The sequence below is a fragment of the Mus musculus genome, chromosome 19, assembly GCF_000001635.26.
Source record: "Mus musculus strain C57BL/6J chromosome 19, GRCm38.p6 C57BL/6J".
In the NCBI taxonomy this organism is placed as follows: Eukaryota; Metazoa; Chordata; class Mammalia; order Rodentia; family Muridae; genus Mus; species Mus musculus.
The window spans coordinates 56,373,170-56,400,539 of record NC_000085.6 but is presented as its reverse complement, the minus strand read 5'-3'; the positions used below and the strand labels follow the sequence as shown (position 1 = coordinate 56,400,539).

The window sequence follows — 27,370 nt, the reverse complement described above, 5'->3', positions numbered from 1 at the left end:
TCAAGTGTAGAACTCGGGCTGCTTGGTCTCTAGCTGGAGAGCACTGAAAGCTTCTGGAGGTGTGGCCTCGCTGGGGGGTGTGGCCTCGCTGGGGGTGTGGCCTCGCTGGAGGTGCGGCCTCGCTGGAGGAAGCAGGGCATTGAGAGAGTTTCCTGGGAGGATAGAGTGCACCTTCCTGCAGCCGCTCCCTGCTTTCTGGCAGCCACAAGGAGTCAACACCTGGTTGCTATGGCGCTCTGCCACGGGTGAGCTGAGACTTCTGAACCAGGAGCCCAAATCACTCTAGAGCCGAGGGTTTCAACCTACGGGTATAAACCAAACCTTCGGGGATCGAGTATAGGATGTTTACAGTACAATTCATAGCAGTGGCAAAATTACAGTTATGACCTAGCAACAAAATAGTTTTATGGTTGAGGGTCACCACGACATGAGGAGCTGTATTAAAAGGTTGCAGAGTTGGGCTGGCGAGATGGCTCAGCAGGTAAGAGCAATGACTGCTCTTCCAAAGGTCCTAAGTTCAAATCCCAGCAACCAAACAGTGGCTCACAACCAGTCGTAATGAGATCTGACGCCCTCTTCTGGTATATCTGAAGACAGCTACAGTGTACTTATTTATAACAATAAATAAATCTTTAAAAAAACAAAAAGGGTTTGCAGCTCTAAAGAGAGAAATGTCTTTAAATTGCCCTCTCATATCCTGATCACTGTGAGGAAAAACTGACCAGTATATACCAGGTTGTTCTCCATCAGCAACCAGCCCAGGCAATCATGGGCTGGAGGCTCTAAAATGTGAACTAGAACAGGATACTCTTTCTAAATTGATCACCTCAGGAACTTATTATGCTAACAGAAAGCTGACACAGGCCTGAAGACATAAGGAACCCATTCCTGGCTGGGGGGCTATTGAGTGCTAGAGGAGGGAGGGTCTGTGTTCCTTACGAACACTGACTCCACTCCTGTGAATGGCCTCACACCGTGTACAAATGGTCAGCCCTAACTGGTGTCAGTGGGAGACTTCTCCACAATGCCCACACCACCATCTGCTGGAAGCCCAAAGCGTCTTCCTGGCTGCCCTGAGGTCAACAACTTTGCCCCACCATATACTCTCACCCCCAGGATGCCCCACCTCCATCACCACAGCAGAGCAAGCAGACCAGAGAATGAGATGCCTGAAATCTGGAGCTAAAACACATCTATCTTACAGGCAGGAGTCTAAGTCTTAAGCCTTCCTGCTAACAGCCTACATCAGCAACAGCGGACTTGACTCGTCAATCAGGAAGGCTAAGCACCCAGGAGCTTCCTCACCCCCCCCCCCCCCGTGGCTGATCCACTCGAGTCTTGGAAACATTCAAAGATCTCAGGTGACCAAGTGGGGTGCTTAACCTCAGTGACGTCATCGAAGCCAAGCCAGAACCCTCCGAGAAAGCCATCTCATCTGGGCTCATCAACGGTGCTGCCCGAGGGGCCTTCCTTGCATGACTTTTCTGTACCAGTCCTTTTCAGGGGCTGCAAAGAGCAGTCATTACGGAGACAGTGCTTGCCCACAGTAAAGAGACATGGAATGTCCTCTTTAAATGATGTAAGATGTGTGATGCCTGCTGTTATGGTTTGGCTGTAATTGGTCCCCCCCCCAGGCTTCTTGTGTTGGAAGGCTAGCCCCCTACACGAGGGGATGGGAATCCAGTAGGAAGCTGCTGGGGCTCTGCGTGTGTTAGTTCCCAAGAGGTTGCTTAGAAAATAATACGTCCAGCCACTCCCTGGCTACCCCAAATTCCTGTCTTACAATGTGGCTGCTCCTACTTGCAATCACTTTGGCCACTGGGATGCCACCTGCCCTGAGAGCTTCCCCAGACCCATGCTATGGGGTGTGGTGCCTAGTTTTGTTTTGTTGTTGTTTTTGTTTTTTGGGTTTTTTTTTTTTTTTTTTTTTTTTTTTTTTGGTCAAGTTGACACAGCCTAATATCACCAGGGAACAGGAAATCTCACTTGAGGAATTGCCCAGATCACAATGGCCTGTGGCTATGTCTATAGGGAAGTGCCTTGACCAATGGCTGGTGTGGGAGGGGAGGGCCCAGCCCACTGTAGTGGTACCATCCACAGGCTGTGTACTAATGGTAGCTGAGTGAGTAATCAGATTTCCTGCCTCCAGGCTCCTGCCTCGACTTCCCTCAATGACAGACTGTGACCTGAAGTCGTCAAATGAAATAAAGCCTTTCCTCTCTATGGTCATGGTGTTTATCCCAGCAAGAGAAAGCAGGCTAAGCAAGTTGATTGAGGTGGGTCTTCCTGAGGAAACAGGCTGCCTGCTTCCCAAACACAGCAACATTGAACAGGCTCACCTCCTGCCCAAATGCATACTTCCTTAAGTGAAAAAGTCCCGAGGCTGCCACCCAACCCATCAGTGTCACCTGAGGTTCACACCATGAGGGAACTAGAGACTTTGCCCATGTCCTATAGGAGGTTGCAGAGTGGCAGATTGTAATGCTAGGCTTTAACAATATGGACAGGGGTGTAAGGTTACGCTGGCCAAAATCTGAAGGAAGAAACAGCTTGTCAACAGAAAACCAGGGCCTTATCAGTTATCTCAGCTCAAGAGAAAGGCCTGTGAACTGCTTACAAACACCGCCTGTGCCTACTAATAAACTTACTTCCCCATAAACCCGAAAGGCCAAGGAGTAAAGGTGAGGTGTCGCCTGGAGCTCATACTGACAAGTGTCGCTTGCCAGTTTTTCACCAGTCTTAAGTCACTGTAAGAGTCTAAGAGTCCCGATGCAAGGGTCCCCAGACAAGAAAGAGTGTTTCAAGCACACTTCGCCTAGGTTAAAGACCTATGCACCTAACTCCCTCTTTCCCTGAGCACAAGCCACCAGAACCGCCCAAGATTCCCATTAAATGGACCCGGCAGCGCCTAAGTTCCCGGTCTGACAAGGTAGTCCTTGCGGGTTCAAACAACCACATCTACTGCCCTACACCCGCTCTTTCTTCCCTGTTACATCCGGAATGGCACCGGATGTCGTGAGACCCTGGTCCAGAAGACCAAGGGACCGCCGTGCCGAGCAAAGCGGGCGATGGCCAGGCATGTTGGAGAGCCTTCCGCGCCACAGCGCCCTGCAAGCAAGTTCTGCGAGCCTGCGGGAGGGAGGGGGACTCTGGGCGGGGACGCGCGGGAGGAAGGAGCTCGCGGAAGAGGGGAGGGAAAGCCGCGATGGCGGCCCAAGTTACCGTTCCCACGGCGGCGGCCAGGAGCCCACGGCAGCGTCCGTCCTCCGCAAGGGTCGAGGGCAGCTTTGGGAAAACTGAAAGCAAAAGTCCCAGAGGCGGAGGGGGAGGAGCGGGCGGGCCGGACGGGGCTGTGCCTGCAGCCCGGGAAAGCTGGGGGCGAGCGGGAACGCGCGCTACGGAGCCCGCCGCGGGAGAAGCTCGCGCGGGAAGCTCGCGCGGGAAGCCCTCGCCGCCCACGTGCTGCGTCCCCCCCTCTGCGACGTTTGGGCGACCCCTGCGGCTGCAGGAACTGGGCAGATAGAGCGCTCCCTACAGAACTGGCGGGCTCTGCAAAACTGCCAGCCAGAAAAGTGACCGTGACCCCGGGCTACCTGCTGCAAATCTGTTAAGTTCTCTGAAAATATGACTGCGCGCTTGGTCCAGACCTCTGCGAAGTTGGCAAGCGTCACCGGCACGGGAGGAGAGCGGCCCTGCAAATTGGGGCTATCCCTGTCCCCTCCTCTATGCCACATATGCAAATTTCCCCGCGCTCACCAGAGAGGAGTACTAAGAGACTCTAAAACTGTAAACGTCAAAAGTTCCACTGAGAACGCATTCTACAAAACTGTCTACCCAGCAGATGGACCCAAAATTCTGACTTGCTCTCCGCGATGGGGCACCTGTCTCGTTCTGTTTTTGTTTTTTACCTTTTTCCTAACACAAGCTGCTTCTCGACCAGATACTGTGCACCACCAGTCGCTTTAGTCTGATGTCTTCCCAGACGTTGTTGGGGAGGGGGGCGAACTTTGTCTTAAACACGTTTATACCTCCCAAACCCAGCTTGCACGGATATTGCGCCAAAATCATCATCCATGTGTGCTACCTCCCGTGTCAGGCACTAGGTTTGAGGAAGCAGACAGTGAGCTAACATGGGTTCCTGTTCATGTCATCTTCGACACAGACAGACAGACAGACAGATCTGGGCTTCCATCTGTAGACGCTTCCAATTCCTCCCCTCCACCTAGAGTTCTCAGAACAGCTCATTCACTCACACTGAAGCAAGCTATGTGAGAGAACTTTGTGAAAACGCCAGAGATACTCGATTCTCAGACCTACAGGTCTCCGGAGCCATCAAGGCTATTTTATTTGCTAGCATGGTTTTTCTTGAACCCCAGAGTTTTAGCACTAACTCTAGAATCTCAGCCAGTATGGGCACTTTCAATTCTTAATATGCCTGCCCTCCTTCTTATTTAATAATGCTAGTGTCCCTGAACTGTGGAGGCAAATGTTGGGGTAAGCCATGGCTCACGCTATGGTGATTTGCTTTTTAAAACTGACAGTCCTTTGAAAAATGAAGAAATCCTATCTCCACTATAATTTATCTTTGTGTAAACCATGACTTTTTCCAGGGTAGTCCTAAAACGTGGAACATTTAACAACCAATCTCTACTTATTTGGTGGTGAGGAATGTGAGAAGCTGCCCACCTGACAGCACCAGGGTCCTGTTGCCTGGACAGTGATGTTCTATCCACAAGAAGGTTTGCCTGTGCTGTGGCATGCGTGGCGCATCCGCACACAGGAATCCATCCCTCACGCAGATGGAGAGGCAGGGCGGCACCACAGGAAACCTCTTGTCTGTTCTTGCTTGTGGGTCGGCGTGAGAACATCCACTTACTTGCTCCCAGCCTGGATCATTACAGTACCGACTCTTAAACTTCTGGAAGCACAGAAGGGAAGAGACCCATGGCAGCTTCCGCTCTGTAATATTGTACTGACACCTTAAATGCAAGTGATTTCTCTCCTGAATGTCTCTCCTAGGTCTCCCCAGCTTTGGTGTTATGGCTTAACCCCAGGGCTTTGGAGAGAAGAAGCTTCGCTAAGTTATACCCCTGTTCCCAGCCATGTGACCGCACTAAGCATATGGTCTATAGTAAGTGTGTATCGGAATCTTCCTCCTAAGACCTCCACCAGCCTTATCTATCAGGTGGTTTCCCTGGGGCTGAGCTCATAACTGCTCCTGGCCTCATCTCTCTAGACTCTGTCTCTAGCCTCCTCCGGTAGCCAGGCTTGCCAGTAAGTTTCCGTGCCTACCTACAGGGCACACCTGCCCACACCTCACCCCTGTGGGTACCAGAGCGACTGTTCTCAATCTAACAGTCCACAAACAGCTAAGGCTGTAACTACACAGGACTCTAGTATAGAGATACCCCGAGATTAGCAGAAGTGCCGTTGTCTGTACCCACAGACCCAGACCCAAACTCAGGCCCCTTATTGAGATGCCAACAGCCTTCTGCTGGTTGAGGAGCAAGGGAGCAGGGCCCAGGCAGAATCCTTTCTTTTCCTACAGAAGGAATTCATGTTGCCTCTCAACTCCACATGTATTCTGACTGCTGTGTGAAAATTCACTCGGGCCCTTTGAGTAGTTTTCCTATGCCAGTGTTAGGACCATGGATTAAGTGTGGGGAGCCAAAGAGACTTTCCACAATGGGAAGTTTTGCTTGTAGTCTCTGTCCTTCTTGCATCCTGCAGAAGCAGTGGACACTCAGTGGCAGGATCCCATAGCCCACCTGCACTTAGTAATTTCCTTTGGTATCATCCTCTTGAAGTGCTCTCCCAGCAGAGACCTCTCCCCAAGACCTGCTCTGTCTGGTACCTACAGTGTCAGCTGCTGAGGAGATGTAGAGAAGGAACTTCTAGAAAGTTCTACTGCATCCCTACTGAGCCTCAGGTCCACCTCTCCGTCCAGGTCTGAACCTCAGCCCGAGGAGAGCAGAGGAGACTTGAGATTTTTCTTTGTCCCTATGATAGCTGTTCCTTATTGTCAACTAAGAACTTCAGCTGAGGGACAGCTAACCCACCAAGGGTGGTCTGCCCCCAGGCAGATGGCGTAATTGTTGTAAAGAGCTAGCTGAACAGACGCAGGAAGGAAACCAGTAAGCAGCAATCCTCCATGGCGTCTGCTTCAGTTCCTGTCCTCAGGTTTCTGCTTCCTTTCCTGCCCTGCCTTCCCTCTGTGATGGGCTGTGACCTGGATGTGTGAGCCTAGAAAGCTCTGACCTCCCCTGTGTTGGATTGGTCTGTGTTTTATCAAAGCAACAGGAAATAAACTGGGGACGAGCCCCTTCCTTCAGCTCTGTGAGCTGCAGTGTGTTGTGATGGTCCATTACATCTCAACATTGGGTCTGCTATCATGGGCTTTGTGTTGCACAGTAGTTGCTCTGATGCTGAAATGCGAACCTCCGAACCATCTTCATCTGGAGATGGTGTCTTTTTAAAAAATGATATTTACTTTTTAATTGTGTGTGTGTGTGTGTGTGTGTGTGTGTGTGTGTGTGTGTGCATGTGTACCTGCACACATGCACTTGCATGCACACATGTACAGGCGCCCTTGGAGTCCATTAGAGTCTCACAAATTCTCCCTGGAGCTGGAGTTATAGGAGGTTTGAGCTGTCAGTCAGTGTAGATGCTGGGAACCAAACTCAGGTCCTCTGCAGGAGCAGTACGAATTGTTAACCACTGAGCTCTCCAAGCTGGGGGTCTCTGAGGCAGTAAACTAAGGCCACCGTGGCTGTAATCCAGCCTAGCCTTTGCCCTGGTAAGAGGTGCAGATAAGGGCCCATGTGAGTGCCTGGAGATCTCAAAAGCCCCCTTTCCCAGTTAGCATATTCTCTGTGTCTCTCTGTCTCTCTCCGTCTCTCGGTTTCTGTCTCTGTCATGGACTCTAACCCTCTGGAGCTGTAAGAGCCCAATTAAATGCTTTAGTTTTAAACTCGCTTTGGTCATGGTGTGAAAGCCACTAAGACAGAGGATGTGTCAGTTTTCTGGCCCTTTCCTCTGACTTCTGACACTTGCTGGTTGTGGTGAGGTGAGCCGCTCTCCCCACCATGCACTCGTTAACCCATTTCCACTTCCTCTTGGGTCCAAAGCAGTGGAGTCTTCGAGCCATGGAAGGAATTCTCTGATACTCCAGGTCAATGTAAATCTTTCCTCCTCTCGGATACTCCTCACAGCAATGAAAAGCTACTTAACACAGGAGATTCCTCCCCCGACCCCCAAAAGATGGAGATCGCCAGGCTAATGCACTTTTTAGGGTTAAGTGTCCCTGAAATCCAAAACTTTGTGAGCACCACCATGAAGCTACCAGTGGAAGATTCCAGACCAGGAAACTTTGCTTCATATACACAATTATTAATGATATGCATAAAATTATTATCTGGCTGTGTATTAGGGTAGATATGAAACATGATTTTCATATATATATATATATATATATATATATATACATATATATGACTTATTCTCCTAATATATGTAAATATCCAAACTAAAATATAAGCAGAAACCTGAATCCTTCTGGTCCCGAGCACTTTAGACACAAATGTTGGTTTCCTTGAGGACCAACCTCACACACCTACCCCGTCCTGTTTCCTGCCTTCTCACTCCGATTCCTTAAAGTACTCTCCCAAATACCTTCTTCAACACAGGCCTTTGCCTCAGCTTCTGTTTTCTGGAAAACCGAGGCTAAGGCCCATATTATTGGAACCACTCTCAGAGGTCAGAGGAACCCCTGTGCTCCTTGGCTTGGTGGCCCTGATATAATCCTGGAGCCAAGGAGCCAGAGCTTGCACCAAGAAAGAAAAGTAGAGAGCCATGTTTTGGGCTGAGTGCCCACCCTATTGTCTTACCCTGTTCCTACAGCTATAATAACACCCAAGGTTCAGCAGCTCATGATGAGCAGCATTTGGCTCATACCTCTGGAGAGCAGGCTGGCTGAGAGTATGACCCTGGGAAGGACTTCCTGCTGTGTCATGCCTTGGCAGATGGGATGAGAACAAGAAGGAGCAGGGAAGGAGGGGACACCTCCATGTCTCCTTGGTGACATCGATCCACTGATTGCTACTCAGGCCCTGTCCGTCTCCAAGTATTGTGACACTGGAGATAGAATTTCTAGGACATAGACTTTGGAGGACATGCTTAAAACATAGCATCTGTCAGTTAAGGGACATCTGTCTGTCCTGCAATAGGCATTTACTTCTACACCCTTAGATTGTCACACTCCTCATTCTCTGTGCTGTCCCCAACTTTCAGTATCTCAGGAAACAGAAGCTCTGGTACAAATCAAACTAAATACCTTTCCCTTCAGCAATCCTTGTTTTGGTAAGTGGACGGAGAACCTGGAGCAGCCATAGGGCACAGTTGGCTTTTGCCAAAGGTACAAATGCTTTTAGGTTTTTCTGATAAGTGAAAGTGATTCCTTCTCATGGTTTCGGGGCTCCCAGCTAACTTCCAAGTCAGGCTTGAGAACTCTGGTGCACAGTGGAGCACCCCAAGTTTGTCCCCATTGCTCGGGCTGGGGACAATCCTGCTACCAGGAGGGTGGTTGCTCTGTGGGGAGGAGCTGAACCTGGAGTTCCTGCTTTGAGTCCCTCTGAGCAAGGAGAGGGCAGCCTCTGGCCCCACCCCAACCTCTGCTTAGTGAGACACTGCCCTAGCCCCACCCCAGTCTCTGCTTCTTGCTATGCAGCTTCCTCCGCTCTGGCTGACTTCCCCACACCCAGCCTTATCTCCAAGAAGCAAGGCCCAAGGTCACAAACTGATATTCTTATAGAAAAGTGCTAACCACCCTGTTTAATAGTTTTCACTCCCAGTGCTCCATTTACATTTTTTTAAAAAGGAAATTTCATGTGTAAATCCAGATCTCTGGCTTCCGTGGAAAAATGAGAATATTTGGCAATACTGAGACGCTGTTCCCTCTTGAGATCAATTGGCTGTGGCATGTTGCATGCTATGGGTGGGACATGTACACATCTGTCTGAGGTCTTAGCATTGCCTAGGACTTCAGATCTAGCCTCTGTGGGCATCTTGGTGTAAGCATGACGTTTCTTACATTAGCTTACTAGCTCTAATGAGCACCAAGGACAGGCCTTATTCTAGACCCTGGAACGTGGAAGTTGCAGTCTGGACCACAGTGTTATACTTTGGTGGAGGTGACATGATTCTGAACAGTAGATTTATTCACATTTAATATTTCCAGGTGGTAATCACCATTGTAAGACTAATGAGGAGGAGGTAGACACACAAAGCAGTCGGGTCCTGGGGTGGACAAGTGATTTTGTAGCGGGTGTCTCAGAAGGTCACAGGTTGCCTGTAAGCAGAGACTAAATACCATGGGCACGTTCCCAAAGCAGAGAGGAGATTTTTGTCATTAAACTATCTCTGTTAGGACCTCTGAGGCAAGGGAATGAATCTTTTTGGAATCTTCTAGACAAAATATAGACGGCCAAACACCAAGCATTCTTATTTATTCTTACATATTTTTCGATTCCTGTAAAAGTTAAGCACAAATGAGTATCATAAGTTTCTAGTTTTGTAACTACAAAATCGACACCATTCAGATTTGGTTTTTATCCTTCTGGGAGTGTGAATCAATTCTCATTTATTCCCAGTGTTAGATCTCAAACCTGGGCCAACAGCTGAGGTTCCTATTTAACATATCCAAGTGGACCTGGACGCCAGGTTCTCCCAGCTTTCCTTGGTCCCTACCTGTTACAGGGTAAGGCTGGTATACCAGGTCCCCTACCCTGAACCCTCCAAGCTGGACTGCCCTTCCCCAGAGGCTCTCCCCTACACAATCTCCGCAGTTTGGTTACCTGCCCCTTTGGCCTCTTAGCTGCCACACCAAGTTCCCTCTCTACCTTCCCCTGCCTGCACACACGGCCCAGCTCAGACTGGCCGTGTCTACTCTGGACTCTGGAAGATGGCCCTGCCTCAGGCTGTGGTCTCGCTTTTATCTGCAGTGAACTTTCTTCTCCACCACACCTAGGAGCAGTCATGTTTTTCTTTCTTTCTTTCTTTCTTTCTTTCTTTCTTTCTTTCTTTCTTTCTTTCTTTCTTCCTTCCTTCCTTCCTTCCTTCCTTCCTTCCTTCCTTTTTCTTTCTTTTCTTCATTCACCCATAGTCTGGGGATCCGCCTGTCTGCCTTTGTCAGAGGCATAACAGTCAGCTTTTCTAATTTGATGTCTACACGGGGGTATGGCTACTCTTCTGGCTCCTTTTCTGGAGTATGACCACAGGCAGTGTTCACCAAGCCCAAGCATCTGACCGCCCCCCACCCCCCACCCCCCAAGAGTTGGTTCTCCACATAAACATGAAGCCATCGTGAGTTAACTTTTCTATTTTGAGAAGCACGTCAGCTTGAAATACCTCTACCTTGTCTCAGACGCATGCGTGCTGACGGAGTTGCCAAAATTGTCACTTGAGTAAGTGGCAGCTTTAAAAACCAACCAGCTGCGGACTCCAAAGCAGAAAGTCAGCTCAGTGTAGGAAAGTGGAAGTTGGATTCCGAAGGCTCCAGGCGTCCCGAGGAGTTTCATAGTGGTGGGCTTTTGAAGGTGGTACCGACCCAAGTGGAGGTTCTAGTGGATTTTGTCTGTTGCTTCTCCCTGTCTCCCACACTCCAAGATGAATGTGCAGGCCTGCTCTAGGTGTGGCTATGGGGTTTACCCTGCTGAGAAGATCAGCTGCATAGATCAGGTCAGTGGACTCTTTCTATGGTCTTTGGGAAAATTGACAAGCTTGGGATTTTTATCTTCTCATGTATAGAGGTATATTGAATGATAAGGAAAAGATATGTTTTTTTCTACCTTACCTAAGTTCTGTTCATTTCTATGTCTTCTGCGCTGTTTCAAGGGAAAAAAAAATAGTTTCATTTTAACATATTATACCCATGTGTAAGTTCAGGAACTCATTTTATCTTCATTTTACACACAATTCCCAACTTTTTAACCTGAAAGTCTGTGAGCTCCAGGCCTGGAGGAGGACAGCTAATTGGCAGATCTTTTCTGTGACTTTCAGACATGGCACAAAGCATGTTTTCACTGTGAAGTCTGTAAGATGATGCTTTCTGTTAATAACTTCGTGAGTCACCAGAAAAAGCCGTACTGTCACGCGTAAGTGTCTGGCGCCCTGCTCGCCACTGCATGACTTTTGGTTTTCAACAAGTAGCCATCTGAAGGACCAGTACCCAAGCTCCAGGCTGGACTCCGAGTAGCACCTCTCCCGAGGTGCACACTCATATCTAGTCACAGAAGAGCCCAAAGCGGGGTTTTCAACCGTGGTCAATCAATGTCAAATTTCTAGTTAGTAAGAGACCGAGTCCACCTCTGTCACCTCTGTGTGTCAGACGATGAACTTCGCAGGATAGTGGAACTGCCAAAGATATGCATAGACAGAGCTATTTCTCCTACATAATGTCCAGATTCATCTATTCTGTAGGAAACTTCTCGAGTGACTGTCCTTGGTGAAATGTACCTCACTGTTTTATGTGCTCAGTTGACATGATTTGAGTTTTTGAGGCTGACTCATTGGGAAATCAAGGAGCTGAATGCTTGAGTACTGTGTTCACCCATCTTAAAAAGAGACCAGTGTTTTAAGAAGAATCCCTTATCCCTTGTCCCTTTGGATAAAGCACGTTCCTAATTTTGATCTGCGTTAATTTTACAGCCACAACCCTAAGAACAACACGTTCACTAGCGTCTACCACACACCCTTAAATCTAACCTTGAAGAAGTCTGTGGCAGCCATGGGAGGGGTAAGTTGCTTAGCTTTGCATTTTGAAATAGCCTTTAAAGAAAAATCCATGGACTCTGACACCTGTTGGGTTTTAAGTGTTTCTGTCTGTTATATGAACCAACTCACTTCCTCCTCCTACATGAAAAGTGCTCTTAAAAGACTATTTCTGCTCTTTGTCCTACCTCAACCTTAGCAGCCAATGCAGGTCCTTGATTCTGACCTATGTCTGGCCAGCCAGACCACGTTTATCAGTTTATACGCTAGGCCTTGCATACATTGGGTCGTTAACACATAAAACAAAATTTACGTAGTTGAAAATATTACAAGGAGCACTCTTCTTCCCCCCCCCCAACCTGTAGTATTTTGGAATAGAATATTAAAACCCTCCAGTTTGCACTCCTTGAACTATGTAGTGGTTTACAATTATGTATAATCTCACGTTCCCCCTTTAGGGAGGACAGCTCAGGTATAGTTTGGGAAATGAAGTTTGCTTTGGGAGGATGGTGAGGTAAATCCAATAGTGAGCTTCTGTCACCCACTCAGTTGTTGATGGGACTGCTGTGTCCATTAACACGATGAATCATTAGCGCTTTGTCAGCAGGCCCAAGAGTAACTGCTCTGTGGGATGGAACTAAGGCTGATTTCTAAAATTAGGAATTACCCAGCAGGTGGAGGGCTCTCTAGTAATCTCTCTTCACCCCAGAGTCCTTTCCTGGTGTCACCCCCATTTGCATGGACTCTGGTATTCACAGAACAGAACTTAAGAAAGTGTCTTAATGCTTCTGTCCTTGCATGTGACTCTACAGCTGTTACCAGAACTACCTCCCTAAGCTCTCTGCATTATGCTGTTATGTCGCAAGTTCTCTGACTGGAAATTGCTTACTTCACTCAATACACATTATAGTCCAAGGGAGCAGATACTATTCTTATCCCATTCTGCTGGAGAGGAAGCTGAGACACAAAGACATTATACAACGTGTACAACTCCATCCAGGTCACTGGGTACAAATCCAAACCTGGCTGGCTGCAGAGTCCATATTATTGGTCCACTGTGTGTATACCCAGAAGGTAGAAAACTGCAAAAGCTGGGAAAAATCGAAACTTCATATATCCAGATGTTTCTGCAGATATGAACAGGGAGAAGTATTTGCTCTAAGAATGCTGTTGGGGTATATCATACTCTGTACAAACAGATCTACACTGTCTGCCATTGCCCATCCTCTCCTAGCCTTAGCTGGTAGAACTATCTTACAGGTCTATAAGGCACACAGTGTTTACCTTTCCTTGGGAGGCAGTGGACTAATTTCATTCTAACTGTGTGTGACAGAGCTAGTGTCGCAAGATGTTAGTGTAATCTCTCATGTTCTTTTAGACTCTAGGAAGGAATGCCAGTATCCCAGGAGGAGGCCAGAGTGTGTCTAATTTTTTGCATCTATGACTATGTGACAATGTTCATATGTTTACACATGGGCAGAGTGCATATAGCAAGTGTGAATAGCCATGCATGCACATACAGACATATAATATGTGCACTGCTGTATATATGTATACATCCATGTGTATTTATGTTTGCAATATATGCGTGTGTGCATGTATGGGTGTGTCTATGTGAAATGTATGTATATTTTTGTGTATATGTTTTGTGTTTGTACAAGGATATATTGCAGCATATATTTTTGTTCATGGATATGCATGTGTATGCACATGTACAGTTATATATCATGTGTACATGCATATATATATATGTGTGTGTGTGTGTGTGTGTGTGTGTGTGTGTGTGTGCATATAAACAGTTGATTATTGGAACCCCTTTCTCCTCTTTCTTCTCCTTTCTCTTCCTGATGAAAAACATCAGGAAAATTGAAATAGCCAATCATGTTCTTTCTAGGCCTCAACTCTTTGAACATTCCTAGAGTATATGATGAATGAGATTTTCAATACTACCCTTCCACCTCTCTGAGAGACATGGCCAATTAAAAGAGAGAGAAATGCATTGTGCACATGCAACAATTTTCAAAGGGAAGAAAAGGTAGTATTGACAAGAATTTTGATAAAGACTTTGAGTGGGGATTTGTCACAGATCCATTGTTTTCTACTTCACAAATGTCACTCTGAAAAAAAAAATAAGTAAATATACATTAAGCTAGAACTTCCTGTTTGCTGAGAGTTGAAGGGAATCCAACATTGCATTTCTAGAATTTACCTTATCTTTTAAAAATTACATATTTATTTACATGTGGGTATGTATGTATGTGTGTACGTATGTACATTTGTGCCATGTGTGTGCCGTGTGTGTGTGTGTGTGTGTGTGTGTGTGTCTAGATTAGAACACTGTCTGTGGACTCAGTGCTGGGGATTGAACTCAAGTTGTCGGGCTTGGTGTCGTGTCTTTACTGGCTGAGCCACATTGCTGGAGTAATTCTAGTCTTTTAAATTGCACCATTCAATAGAGCTTTGCACATAGTAGGAGTTCAGCATGTCATCCAGCTGGTGGCACAAACGAAACCACAGTGGGACTGATGACTTGTTGAGGAAGCATTGATAACGAACGTGTTGAGCTTTGTAGTACCACGAGCACCTCACTGCCTAGACTCGGAAAAACTGCCCCAATTTACCTACGCATCACTTATTTTCTTTCTCTTCTCCGGTGGAGATGTTACTGAAAATGCTTTCATTGTATACAGATTGACGGCAAAGAAGATGGCGAGCCATTTAAATCCGTTCTCCATTGGGACATGAAGTCCAAAGCTGGAGCAGGGGCAGCTAGCCGGCTGATGAATGAGGTGAGTGTATGGAGGGAGAGAGAATGTGGACTGTGCGAATGAAGACCGATAGCATCGCCACTTCTAGAGATGTCCAGTGCATTGCTCCAGCTACGTTTAGGAGACCCCATCAATCCTTCGTAAGAGCAGCCAACAGTACCTGCTCCTGCCCAGCTCTGCTGCCTGCTCTCCTCCAATCACAGTTTGTTTTTTTTTTTGTTTTTTTTTTTTTGCCTGCTCTCCTCCAATCACAGAGTTTCTGTTCTCTTCCAATCACAGGCTTTTTTGCCTGCTCTCCTCCAATCAGAGTTTCTGTCATCAGGGACAGTGACTCCCGCTTTTGTGGCCTATGTTGCTCTTTTTTCTGTGACACTTCACCTGACCCCCAGTCTCCATGTCACAGTATCAGACCCATGTGTAGCTTAAGTTCACTCTCAAATCAAATCAGAAAACAACTTTATTACACACAAAGAAAACTTTAAAAAAACTTGTTAATCCACAGCGCTATTGCAAAGACTAAACAACAGATAAATGCAAAGATATTAGAATAGTGTCAGGTATAAAAACATCAGCTATTAATATTTTTATTGATGATTATATATTAAACATCTCATTATATATTACATATATTGTATTATTATACCTTAATCATCTTATATATTATATATCGTATTATTATATATTAATTATTCTTTGGTTTTTTTCACTAAACAATCTGCATTATTTTCCAGCTTGTCTTTCATTCTACAGACACCTGAGCACATTCCCACATCAGCCCCCCTTTTCAGCTGTTGTGGATGTGTTCGGGATGCATCCCTGAGAGAGCAGATGTAGGTGTTTTCTTAGTGACGGGCGGGTTGACTGCACGTTTTAAACAACAACGTTGCAGCAGACACCCTTTCTCTCAGCCTCTTTCCCATAAGGAGGGTGTTTCTGTAGAACAGACAATGAGAAATAAGTACATGTCTTTAAATTTCCTTAAAGTACATAGAAGCACACAAATATTTTCTAACCATTATTTATTCTCCTGGTTAGTTTTATTCCTGAAGTCTTTCTCTCTCTCTCTCTCTTTCTTTCTTTCTTTCTTTCTTTCTTTCTTTCTTTCTTTCTTTCTTTCTTTCTTTCGACAGGCTTTCTCTGTATAGCCCTGGCTGTCCTGGAACTCACTTTGTAGACCAGGCTGGCCTCGAACTCAGAAATCCGCTTGCCTCTGCCTCCCAAGTGCTGGGACTAAAGGCGTGCGCCACCACACCCGGCTTATTCCTGAAGTCTAGCAAATGTTTTAAAAGAAATACTTACTCTTCCTTTGGCTTTTCCCCTTGTCAATCTTCCGATACAAAATGAGTGGTAGGTTTTGAAAATGTTCCAGATAGAGCTGACTTACCTCAGACTTACTGTCAATGGGGACTTCTCCCCGTCCAGTCTTAGCACACCGATTAGCAAAGAAATGTTTGATTGCATTTGGAAGGTTTCTATGACATAGAAGGACTCAGGGAATTCAATTATTCAAGATGTGAGGTCATTTGCTGCTCTGAAAACCATGGGCACTTTGGTTGGCTGAGACCCCGAGTGCAGGGGCTACTTGCTTTTAAAAAACAGCTTATCCTGGCAGTGAGGGAGTCCTCTTGGGAATGCGTGGTGTGGACTTGGGGGAGTTTGGGGTGGGCTGTGGGGGTGTGGAGTAGACCGTGGGGGAGAGGGGTGAGCTTGGGGCGTGTGGGTAAGCTCTCTGGAGGGAGTTTGGGGTGAGCTGTGGGGTGGGGGGTGAGCTGTGGGGGTGTGGGGTAAACAATGAAGCATGCAGGGAGTGTGTCTAAGTGCATGCTCACGCTTCCTTTACAGAGAGACTACTGGCCAGGGTATGCAGAAGGGAACACTTGGTGTCCAGGAGCTCTGCCGGACCCTGAGATTGTAAGGATGGTTGAAGCTCGACAGTCTCTCGGTGAGGTAAGGGCCTTATGAACTGCTTCCAACAAGTCCTTTCAATAATCCTTTATTTTTAAGATGGTGGTAGACAGAACACCCTGCTCCCTTATTGGTCTTGTCAGGATGGCAAAACCAACCAACCAACCAACCAACAACTCTGACAGAGACAAAGGGGGAGGTTTTATTTTGGCACATGGTCTCAGAGGGCCTATCGGTCATCAAAGTGACGTTAGATCCTGGAGTTGATGGATCTTTCAAAGGCTGATCCCTCATCAGCTACTTCTGACAGCTTTATACCCCATCGCTAAAGGCTCTGACCTCAAAATAGCGCCCTGCGCTAAGCTAGAGAACAAGTACTCAGTACATGAGCCAGGAAGGGTGTTGTCAAGTTTTAACACCGCTGCCCCGCGAGATTACCGTGGGGTCCCAATCTGTGGACCCCAACACTCAGTTTCCCCACCCATCAAAGACACCGACCAGATGTGACGAAGTTAACGTTAAGGGTCTTTCAATGGGAAGAACCTGGATTCTTACGGTGGACCCACAAGGTTCTTTCTAGCCAGTAGGCAGGGGCAGGGGGCAGGGGGATGGGTGGGCAGTGGGATAGGATCAGGCTAGGTTGGGCGTGGTGGAACTAGAGAGGGGAGGAGGAGGTGGGGAGGGAGGTGAGGGGGCCGAGCTAGGGTGGGTGTGGCAGGACTGGAGGGGGGCAGGGAGAGGGGGAAAAGAAGAGGGAGGGGGAGGGGGGAAAAGAAGAGGGAGGGGGAGAGGGGAAGGGGGGAGGAGGCAGGAGGAGGGGGAGGAGGAGGAGGAGGAGGAGGAGGAGGAGGAGGAGGAGGAGGAGGAGGAGGAGGAGGAGGAGAATCTCCTCTTGTTGCTTCAGAAGGAGCCAATCCTGATGGATGACACTAGAGTCTTCGCCTCCAGGATTGTAAGGGAATGCTTGGACAGTGTAGGAATAGAGAGGACTGCAGAAATCCTTAACTGCAGATGGTATCCCCGTTCCTCCACAGCTCTTCTTTGGAAAACCTACTTTAGAAATTACTGTTGGGTTTTTGTTTTTCTTTTTTTCTTTTCTTTTTTTTCTCTTCTCTTCTCTTCTCTTCTCTTCTCTTCTCTTCTCTTCTCTTCTCTTCTCTTCTCTTCTCTTCTCTTCTCTTCTCTTTTCTTTTCTTCATGACAGGGTTTCTCTAAGTGAGGCTTTCTTAGAACTCACTCTGTAGACCAGGTTGGCCTTGAACTCAGAGATCTTCCTGCCTCTGCCTCCGGAGTGCTGGGATTAAAGGCATGTGCCACCACTGCCTAGCTACAGTTAGTTTTTGCAATTTTTTCCCCTTTAGAAAACAGAAAGCGATAGGAACTTGGGTCTTATTTCTCATTAGAAAAGTTAACCTTCAGAGTCGCTCAGTAGCTAAGGAGGAAAAATAAGACATTTCCCTTCCTGTGCTGTAGAGCTTTCCCCGGAGGCGAGCTCCAGCCTCCTGGATTAATGGCTGTGTTAAGATACAGGGCACCCAAGGGAATTATACCGGGCTCCCCATAATATGATATAAACACTGAAGGTTCTCAGTCTTGATGGTGTTAGTCAAGCGCCATGTTCAAGCTTACCCCAGAAATCGATGTGTTTCCCGCGTGTGGAATGAGTCCAGCCTCTGTTTGGTGGCAGTTTAATGAGCTCCTGTCTGTTCTCATGCTGCCGTGGTTCTGACCAGCAGGGGTACACAGAAGACCGTGAACAGCAGCAGGGCAAGGGGAGCTTTCCAGCCATGATCACCCCTGCCTACCAAAGGGCCAAGGCAGCCAACCAGCTGGCCAGCCAGGTGAGAGTCCCCGAGCTCGCATGTTCCCTTGATGATGCTAAATGTTGACATGAATACAGCCAGCTCTGTGATTCAGGAAAACAATATGAAAAGATATCTTGTAGAGTTGTGGGGAGAGTCATGCTTTCTTAATGCCGTGTCCTCTGTGCCTTGATTGGGCCACAGTTATGAGATGTGGAAAAGGAAAGATACAGAGAGCCTGTAACTTATCCAGTGGCTGAAGTAAATGTGTCTTCGGGTTGCTGGTTTTTCTTAGAGTTTACGTGGGTTTACCTGGAGATTGGTGCAGCTCGTGGGGAGATAAGGGCTCAGATTTTAGACATAGGAACTTAGGATTTGAATCCTGACTCTCTAGAACATTCTCTGTGTAGCTCTTGTCAAATTGCTTAGCCTCTCTATTATTCATGGTAAATAATAGTCCCATTGGATGTGCCTGTTGAAGGGGTCACAGGAGTTGCTATTTGGTGACATTTTAGAAGTGCCTGCTACTCTGCAAGTTGGTGTATCATCAAAGATAATACCTGTGGGTACAGACTTGGAACAGGTTTGTTTTAATGTCTGAAAATGTGGCTTCTAGGGAGCAGCAGTAGGGAAGGGTTCTCACAGAGGCTTGAGGTAGGCATGGCACCGCGTTGACTCAGTTTTTCCTTATCAGGTACAATACAAGAGAGGCCACGATGAGCGGGTCTCCACATTCACTCCAGTGGCGGACACGCCCGAGCTGCTCCGTGCCAAAGCTGGGGGACAGCTTCAAAATGACGTAAGAAATGATGCAGGAGGGCCAGGGAGATGGGTCAGTAGACAATGACACACACGTATCAGGACAAGAGTTTAGACTCCCCACAACCCTTATGAAAACCAGACAAGGGTGCTGTTCTGCCTGCAGTCCCAGAGCTTGGAAGGCAGAGACAGCAGATGCTGGGACAAGCTGGCTAGCTAGAGAACAACATATTGAGTGAGAGACCCTGCCTCCATACATAAGGTGGAAGGAAGATGCCAAATGTCAACCTCAGGCCTCTCTATGTAAGCACACACATATGCAAACGTGCCTACACTGTGTGTACTCTCCTTCATGTGAACATACATGTGTGCTGCACACACATGCACATATAGACGATTCTGTCTAATGCATGATGATCCTTAAGACCCTTCTTTGTTGTTATCCGGAGGGGAGGGAAGGAGGAATGGAGGAAGACTCCTGGTCCTTCCCAGGTACAAGAAGACGTTCCTGAGGTCACATGCCATAAGTCAGCCCTCATAGGACTTGCAAAAACTCTTTAGACAGAAGCCATTCCATTATATTTGAACCAAGCCAGGCATATCAGATGCAGATGAGAGAACCCTCTTCAGCCACTGCAGACCCGAGAGACTGACTTCTGAAGGGGCCATCTCTTCCCTTTTCTAAGCTCACGGGTTCCACACTGTGCTAAGTCCATGAACCAAGTATGGTTCTCAATGGAAAGTTGGAGCACAAACCCAGCTTCACATCCGCAGCTTCACAGCCCCAGCTTCACAGCCCCAGCTTCACAGCCCCAGCTTCACAGCCCCAGCTTCACAGCCCCAGCTTCACAGCCCCAGCTTCACAGCCCCAGCTCTGTGCTCAGAAGTGGTCTCCACCTGCCCTGGCTGAGATCTGTGTCTGACACGCCCACTTTCTCTCCCAAACATGACATCAGCTCTTCAGTTCCAGCCCCACCCCTGGCCCACACCAGGTGCAACACAAGGATGGGCCAAACCCCACACTGTGTGTCTTCAGGAGCCAGGCATCATGCTGGGTACGAACAGGCAGCTAAGATGAGTGAGGCCCACCAGCTGTAAGCTGTTCCATACATTAAGAACCGTCCAAGGCGATAGGCAGGACTTCCGGAGTTCTCAGAGGACTCCCGCTCAGAGCCCCCAGAACAACCGCAGTAGGTCATTCAGTTTTTCTCTTTTTAACTTTCCAGGTGAGGTACACAGAAGACGGTGGGCAGCAGAGAGGGAAAGGCAGTTTTCCTGCTATGATCACACCAGCTTATCAGATAGCCAAAAGGGCCACTGAGCTGGCGAGTGATGTAAGTACCTGGGTTGTGTTGTCTTGTTAAGGAGGAAGCAAGAAGTTAATCTGGTTTGGGAGGTCCAACTTCCTGTCTGCTTTTATATATTACTAAGAGGCAAGAACTACCTTTTATTCATAGTTGTCAATCATTTTCCCCATGACAGTGCTACTTCTGTCTATGGCATTCTCCTTAGACCTAAGCAGAGACTGAAGATGCCACAAAGCATTGGTTTTTGTTTTTTGTTTTTTACCTTTTGTGGTTCTTATATTGGGACTCACTGAGTTTTTTTGTTACTCCAAACAGGTGAGGTACCATCAACAATATCATAGAGAAATGAAGGGAATGGCTAGTCCTGTCGGAGCCGAGGGTGGGATGACAAAGGACTCTGTAGACCGATGTGGCCAGGTACATGACACTTCCCAGAGCTGGTCTTCTCCAAGGCCAGCTCTTTGTTCCCTACAGCTGTGACAGTGTTGGACATGTGATCAGAGTTTGGACTTGGTGCAGGCAATATACAGAGCTCAGCTCATCTGCTTAGGTGAAGAACCCAAGTCCTTAAAAAAGAAAAAATTAACCTATGCTAATGTGGTGGTTTGGCCAATAAGAGGACGTTTCCATCTGTTCGCATGTATATGTGGTATGGTGTAGGTATGTATGATATAGAGTATGTATATATATATGTATGTATGCATGTATGTATGATATAGTATATTCATCTATGTGTGCGTGCATGTATTTTATAGTGTATGCATCTTTGTATGCATATGTATGTGATATAGTATATGTATGTATGATATAGAGTATGTGTGTATGATACAGTGTATGCATGTATGTATGAAATAATGTATTATAATATAGTGTATGTATGTATGTATGTATGTATGTATACACATATGTATGATATAGTGGTCCAGGCTCCAAGCTCTAGTATCTTATTCACCACATGTACATCTCTGGATGAGCTTTTCTGAGATCAGTCTCTGGGGTTATCACTGCTGACCCCACCCGTGCCAGGAGGGACACATTACTGATCAAAGTTTCTGATTGGCTCACCAGGTTTACTCAGAAGAGTGTGATGAACCCAGAGGAAAGGGCAGCTTCCCGGCCATGATCACCCCAGCGTATCAGAACGCCAAGAAGGCCAATGAACTTGTTAGTGACGTAAGTGCTGGCAGAGCCACTGAGGTGTGGATTATGGGATGCTGACAGCCACACTTGCTGAACGCCAAGCACAGACACACATCTCCTAGAGCCAAGCAAAAGCAGACTTCGAGGCCAGCCTCTGGTCCAAACGCAGACTCTCTTATTGATCTATTTATAGACTTTGATTGTGTTATCTGTTTGCATGGAAATGCAGTTGGACAAAGTCTACTGCTCACTTAGGCCATTTTCAAAATGTACAAATGCTGGTGCAAGCAGGTCAGCGGGGATGAGGGGAGCCTTGCCAAAATGCCAGTGTGAGATTGAAGGGAAAGCTCACTGAAGAAGTCGTGTATTATCAAATTGGGCGTGACCCAGTGAGTGATAAGTTTATTTAAAGAATATTAGGCAGCTGGCAATCGGTCCTTGAGAGACGGGCTATAATTAAACTTGGTAGAGTGTGGTGCTCACCGCAGTTCTTAACATGCCAGCTTGGACTTGGTCCCTAGCATTCATTCTTTCTGCCACTGTTCAGTGAGTGCCTGGGTACCTGGAACAGCGTCACCTTTGCCCTGAGATGGGAAATGCAAGGCGTTACTCCTTCCTCTGAGACACTGTAGAGATGGTGTTGAAATTTAGGGCAAATTGTGGTTGGAGTTTATTCTCTTAGCCATGGTGGCCTGAAGAACCTGTCTTCTTCCTCTAGGCAGTATCGGGAAGTGTGTGGACAGAGCCAGGAAAAGTTTTAGCACAAAAAGAATCAAGTGCTTTCTAAATTTAATAAGACCTTTTTTTTTTTTTTTTTTTTTTTAAAGCCCATAGGAACTTTCCTTCCTTTAGAGAGCCCTACTGAGTTAATCTTAACGTGGCAACCACAACTCCAGATTCCCCCTTGTGTGTTTCTTTCAGATAAAATACCGGCAGGACTTCCATAAGATGAAAGGTGCAGCGCATTTTCACTCCCTTGCAGCCCAGGACAACTTGGTTCTTAAGCGAGCTCAGAGTGTGAGCAAGCTTGTGAGTGAGGTGAGTATACTGGGGAGAGCTATCCTTCTGTACTGTCCCCCTTTTCCTCTCAGACAGTGAGTGCAGCGGCTTTGTTTAAAAATAATGCAGCTGGTTGCGGCACCTATCTATAACCTATTTACATATACACACACATACATAAACACACACATATACACACATACATACACACATATATACACATATACACATACATACATACACACACATACATATATACACATACATACCAACACACATACATACATACGTACATACACACACATATATACACACACATCCATATACATACACACATATACACACATATACACACACATCCATATACATACACACATACACACACACATATATACACATACACACATACATACACACATACAGACAGACAGACAGACACACATACATACATACATACATACATACATACACACATATATGCATAAATAACTTGACAGGTAGGGCAGGAAGATCAGGAGTTCAAGGCCACTCTAGGCTATATAGTGAGTCAGAGGCCAGCCTATGCTACATGACATCCTGGCTTATAACAAATAAATAAAATGAAACTACGCAAATGGTCCTCATGTTGCCAGTCTCCAAATATAGAACCAAATAAGTGAACTCTTTCCCTGTTGGCTCATAGCTTTCTTACTAAATATTCAAAAGTCCCATTCAGCAGATTTATAGTTGTTAGAAAGAGCACTAGAGGATGCAACTTTTAGAGATTTGTTTTTATCTTTAAACCTGTGTGTGTGTGTGTGTGTGTGTGTGTGTGTGTGTGTGCATGTGAGTGCAGGTGCTCTCAGACTCCAGAAGAGGGCGCAATATCCCCCTTAAAGCTAGAGTTATAGGCAGTTATGAGCTGATCAATTTGGGAACCAAACAAAATGATCCTCTGGAAGAGCTGCAAGCACTCTTAACCTCTGAGACATCCCTTATTTTTATATTAGTATGGAATCGAAGTCTAGACTGTCTTAAGTGCCATATTTCCCTTATCCCTGGAGTCAGTTCAGAGAAGCTGTATCTATCACCCGAATTCCCCTTTCCTTCCACGCTGGCCTAGCTGCTGGAGGGTGCATATTGTTTAAACCACCCATGCTAAAGCCTTTCTGAAATAGGACTGGTTGACAAGGACATATGTCCTGGAGCTCCCTGGAGCTCCCTGGATCTCCAGTGTCCCTTCACAGTGGTTCCTGCCACTTGCACTGCTGTTCAGTACTTGAAGACCTTTGAGTGGCATCTCTGACAAAGGGGAAGAATTTGTGGCTATGAAAAATGTTCCCGTATGTGTTCCCTGTGATGCTAACGCTGAGATGTAAATACCTTAGAACATTCTGTTACTTCTGATGGTCAGGCCTTAATCTCAAACCGAGCTGATGGATGACCCTCTGAGTTTTAAATGCTCAGAATCATACTTTCTGGAGCCCCATCAAGAGATCTGGACACTTTGAGGTAGAAAATTCAGTGCTGAGAGCTCAGGCTCTGCACTGATAAACGTTCTAGATGATTCCCGTACTCTAGAGCAGATGTCAGCACACCGTGGCCTCAGTGTCAGATATAGCTCACGGCCCAAATCCAGCTCAGGGACTTTTTTTTTTTTAAATAAAAATTTGTGTTTGGGACCCAGCACATTGTCTCTGCTTACATACTGACCTCGGGTCAATAGGCTCACACAGCAAATGCGAGCACTTGACACTGAGACTGTGTGGTGGGGAAAGCCTGAAACATTTGATCTATCTTGTTAGCTATATGATATATAATAGTGACTGTATCAATATATAATTAATATTAATATATAAAATGTGATACACACACACACACACACACACACATATATATATATATATATATATATATATATATATATATGAGATCATTTTGTTAGCTCTGGTAGACCTTTGCAATCATTGGGGCATCCCTTTCTCATAGGCCTTGAAAAGGAAAGTCTCTGACCTGATATACTGAACGCAGGGACAGAAGTAGAAACAAGAGTCCACCGGGGAGGTGAAGTTCAGGGACAGTTCAACCACCCAGGAAGAATATACTGCCTTTTTCTGTGACTATACCTAACTGACCATACATATGAGTATCAAGACACATTTATAGGGTCTGGGGAGATGGCTCAGTGGGTGAAGTGCTTGCTACTACACAAACACGAGGACCCGAGTTCACACCCCTAGCACCCAGATAAAAGCCAGAAATGGTGGCACAAACCTACAAGTTCAGCATTGCGGGCAGGGGTGGGGGTGGGGAGAGCAGAGGCAGCTACGTCCTGGGAGTTTACTTTCCAACCAGTGTGGCTGAAACAGTAAGTTCCAGGGTCAGCAAGAAACCCTGCCTCAAAAAAGGAAGTTAGAGAGTAATAAAACATGCATTTAATATTGACCTCTGCCTTCCACATGTGGACTTGACAGTGCGTATGTGTGTACTCACAGGCACAGAGACATCCACGCATGCACAGTTGAAATTTTAAGTCCTTTCATATGTTTTATGTGGATGTGCGTGTGCCTGAGTGCATGTTTTTGCACCATGTGCCTGCCCAGAGATCAGAAGCATTGGATACCCTGGAACTGAAGAGCCTCCCTGTGGGTGATGGGACCTGAACCCAGGCCCTCTGCAAGAGCTGTGGCCTCGTAACACTAAGACATCCTTCCAGCTCCTGCTTTAAAATAAGGATGTAGCTCTAGAGTTAAGGTTCAAATGCATACACGGTTTTACACTTTTAACTATATATCCTGTTGTCAGCATTAAAGTGAACCTTGCATACTTTAAAAAGGCAGAGCTCTTCCATGGCGTTTGATCAAGCACTAAAACAATTTGCATTGTATTTCCTTTGATGAGCCATCCCAAGGGTGCTTTCTACTTCATTTTGCCCTTATGATCACCCAGTGAGATGAACCGGCTCTGTCTCTCCTAATGGTACTCGCCATTAGCTGTTTTCTGCAATTACGTGGGACTGACTCGGTCTATTTGATAACAATAGCCTCACATCCTGCACACAGGCACCCAGAGAACTCAAATACCAGCTCATTTTAAATTAAAGATGGCCTGCCTTGGAGTGGCTTCCTTTATGATATTGCTTTGTAAAGCATTTCTGTTAAATTTTCTTGACGTGTTCACAGAGAGACACGCACGTGAGTCTACGGTGGGAGGAGTTTCTTAGGTGGACTTGTCTATGTAGCAGGCTCCGGGAGAAACAGGACATGGCTGGATGTCACAAAAACAGCCAAGACATTTGACCCCAAGAGTACCCATGCCATTTATAATTTTTTTTGCCACTGGGGACTCTGTTGTGAGTTACAGCCTAACCCCTGTTTTACAGTTCTTGATCCGTGTGAAGCATTAGAGTACCTGTTATTGAGAAGGACTGTGTATTTGTAATTTCCAGGGTGAAATAACCTGCTTTGTTATTTATTTATTTTTATAAAAGAAAGCACCATATGCTTCCAGTATCCTCTGCCCTACTTAAAGTCTTGAGTTAAAAGTTTTGTTAAAAAAAAATATATCCCAGTCAAACCTTGGGAAATGTTCTCGAGAATGGCTTCAGGGGCGGTTGTGTTAAGCACCTGGTGTTTGGCATTCCAAGGTGGAGTACAAGAAGGGTCTGGAGAATAGTAAAGGTCACAGTATCAACTACTGTGAGACACCCCAGTTCAGGAATGTGAGCAAGATCTCAAAATTCACCAGCGATGTGAGTCACTACATCAGCATCAGCAGCATGCTTTGTGGGTTGGGCGTCTGCATCTCCCAACGGATGAGCTTTGTGACTTGATCCCCGTGTCTCAGAGAAGCATGGCCTCTCGGGTGCATGGTACATTGAGTTTGGTTAGGAATGCCTGCTGGGATTAGTCTGTTTATTATCAAATGATGTCATGCCCCAGTGTTTCCCTGCTTGCCCGTATGTGACTGAGTCCTCAAGGCGGAACTATGTTCGTGTGGCCTGTGTGGCTCCGCAGCTGTTCCTGGTGCTGAATGCTAGTCTGGGAGACTGATGGAGCATGCAGTCTCTTCTCACAGTGACCGTGTGCTTCTGAGTTAATCTATGATCTCACTTAACAGAGACAGCTGAAGAGCCAGATAAGATTTCCCCACGTTACCTATGACCAGATGTGTGCTAGAGTATCATTTATACATTTGGGTGTTCTTAGAGACGGTTTGAAGACATATTCACCCCATTTTGATTTTCCTCTTCTTTGATAAACAGAGTTTAGGGCAGGACTCATTTTTCTATTGGTTGCCATAGTGATCAGTTTTTACATCATAAAATTTGACAAGGTTCAGATTCCATTCTTTGTGTATAATATCCACTGGGGATTGGTTCAAGACCTCTTGGTAGGTACTACAATCCTCTACAGATGCCAAGTCTCTTATATAAGCATGGTGTAGTGATGGAGCCTAGCCTTCATATAGACGTCAGGTCTCTCCAGATTATTTATAATACCTGATGCATCAATAGTATTACATAAACAGTAATGCTGAGTTTTTAAAGGAGAAACAGTAAGAGAAAAGCCTGCACATGTTTCCTACAGATACAATCGTTTTGTCAAATGTTTCCATCTGTGTCCGCTTGAGTCCACACATGTAGATCCTAATGGATGTAGAAGGGTGACTGCATTTAGACAAAGAAGCAATAACTTGTAATGACTTGACTTGTGGGTCAGAACCACACAACCAGGGCTTGTCTACTGGTTGTCCGTTGCCAGCTCCACATTTTGGAAGTGAGTTTCCACACCGGAAAAGTCTGGTAAATTTAAAAGTAAACATCTTAAAAAAAAAAACCCACACAAAAAACCACATGTAGCCTGCCTCAATGTTCCCCATGACAGTCTGCGTTGGTGTCCTCAGGACAGTCTGCCTTGGTGCTCCCTAGGGCAGTCTGCCACGG

The 27,370-nt window shown here is 46.4% G+C and overlaps 2 protein-coding genes across 9 annotated transcripts in view; one reads left to right on the top strand and one right to left on the bottom strand.

Moving 5' to 3' along the window:
* Window positions 1-3,707, bottom strand: part of Casp7 (caspase 7) — a 45,516-nt gene extending 41,809 nt beyond the window's left edge. The window contains exon 1 of one of the 2 annotated variants that reach the window (XM_006526616.4): window positions 3,594-3,707. The gene's annotated coding sequence lies outside the window, so the exon portion shown is untranslated. Of the gene's footprint in view, window positions 1-3,222; window positions 3,412-3,593 lie in introns of those variants that run through there. The other variant, NM_007611.2, reaches the window with a different exon arrangement.
* A 6,770-nt stretch (window positions 3,708-10,477) lies between these two features.
* Nrap (nebulin-related anchoring protein) overlaps window positions 10,478-27,370 on the top strand; it is a 70,026-nt gene continuing 53,133 nt past the window's right edge. Inside the window, exons 1-12 of one of the 7 annotated variants that reach the window (XM_006526745.4) lie at window positions 10,478-10,734; window positions 11,056-11,150; window positions 11,704-11,791; window positions 14,457-14,555; window positions 16,377-16,481; window positions 18,173-18,280; window positions 18,936-19,040; window positions 20,227-20,334; window positions 20,623-20,724; window positions 21,376-21,480; window positions 22,369-22,485; window positions 26,072-26,176. In XM_006526745.4, the coding sequence (XP_006526808.1) occupies window positions 10,663-10,734; window positions 11,056-11,150; window positions 11,704-11,791; window positions 14,457-14,555; window positions 16,377-16,481; window positions 18,173-18,280; window positions 18,936-19,040; window positions 20,227-20,334; window positions 20,623-20,724; window positions 21,376-21,480; window positions 22,369-22,485; window positions 26,072-26,176 (1,209 nt within the window). In that variant the 5' untranslated portion in view covers window positions 10,478-10,662. The remainder of the gene's footprint in view (window positions 10,735-11,055; window positions 11,151-11,703; window positions 11,792-14,456; window positions 14,556-16,376; window positions 16,482-18,172; window positions 18,281-18,935; window positions 19,041-20,226; window positions 20,335-20,622; window positions 20,725-21,375; window positions 21,481-22,368; window positions 22,486-26,071; window positions 26,177-27,370) is intronic. The other 6 variants (NM_008733.4, XM_006526747.4, XM_006526746.4 and 3 more) reach the window with 6 other exon arrangements.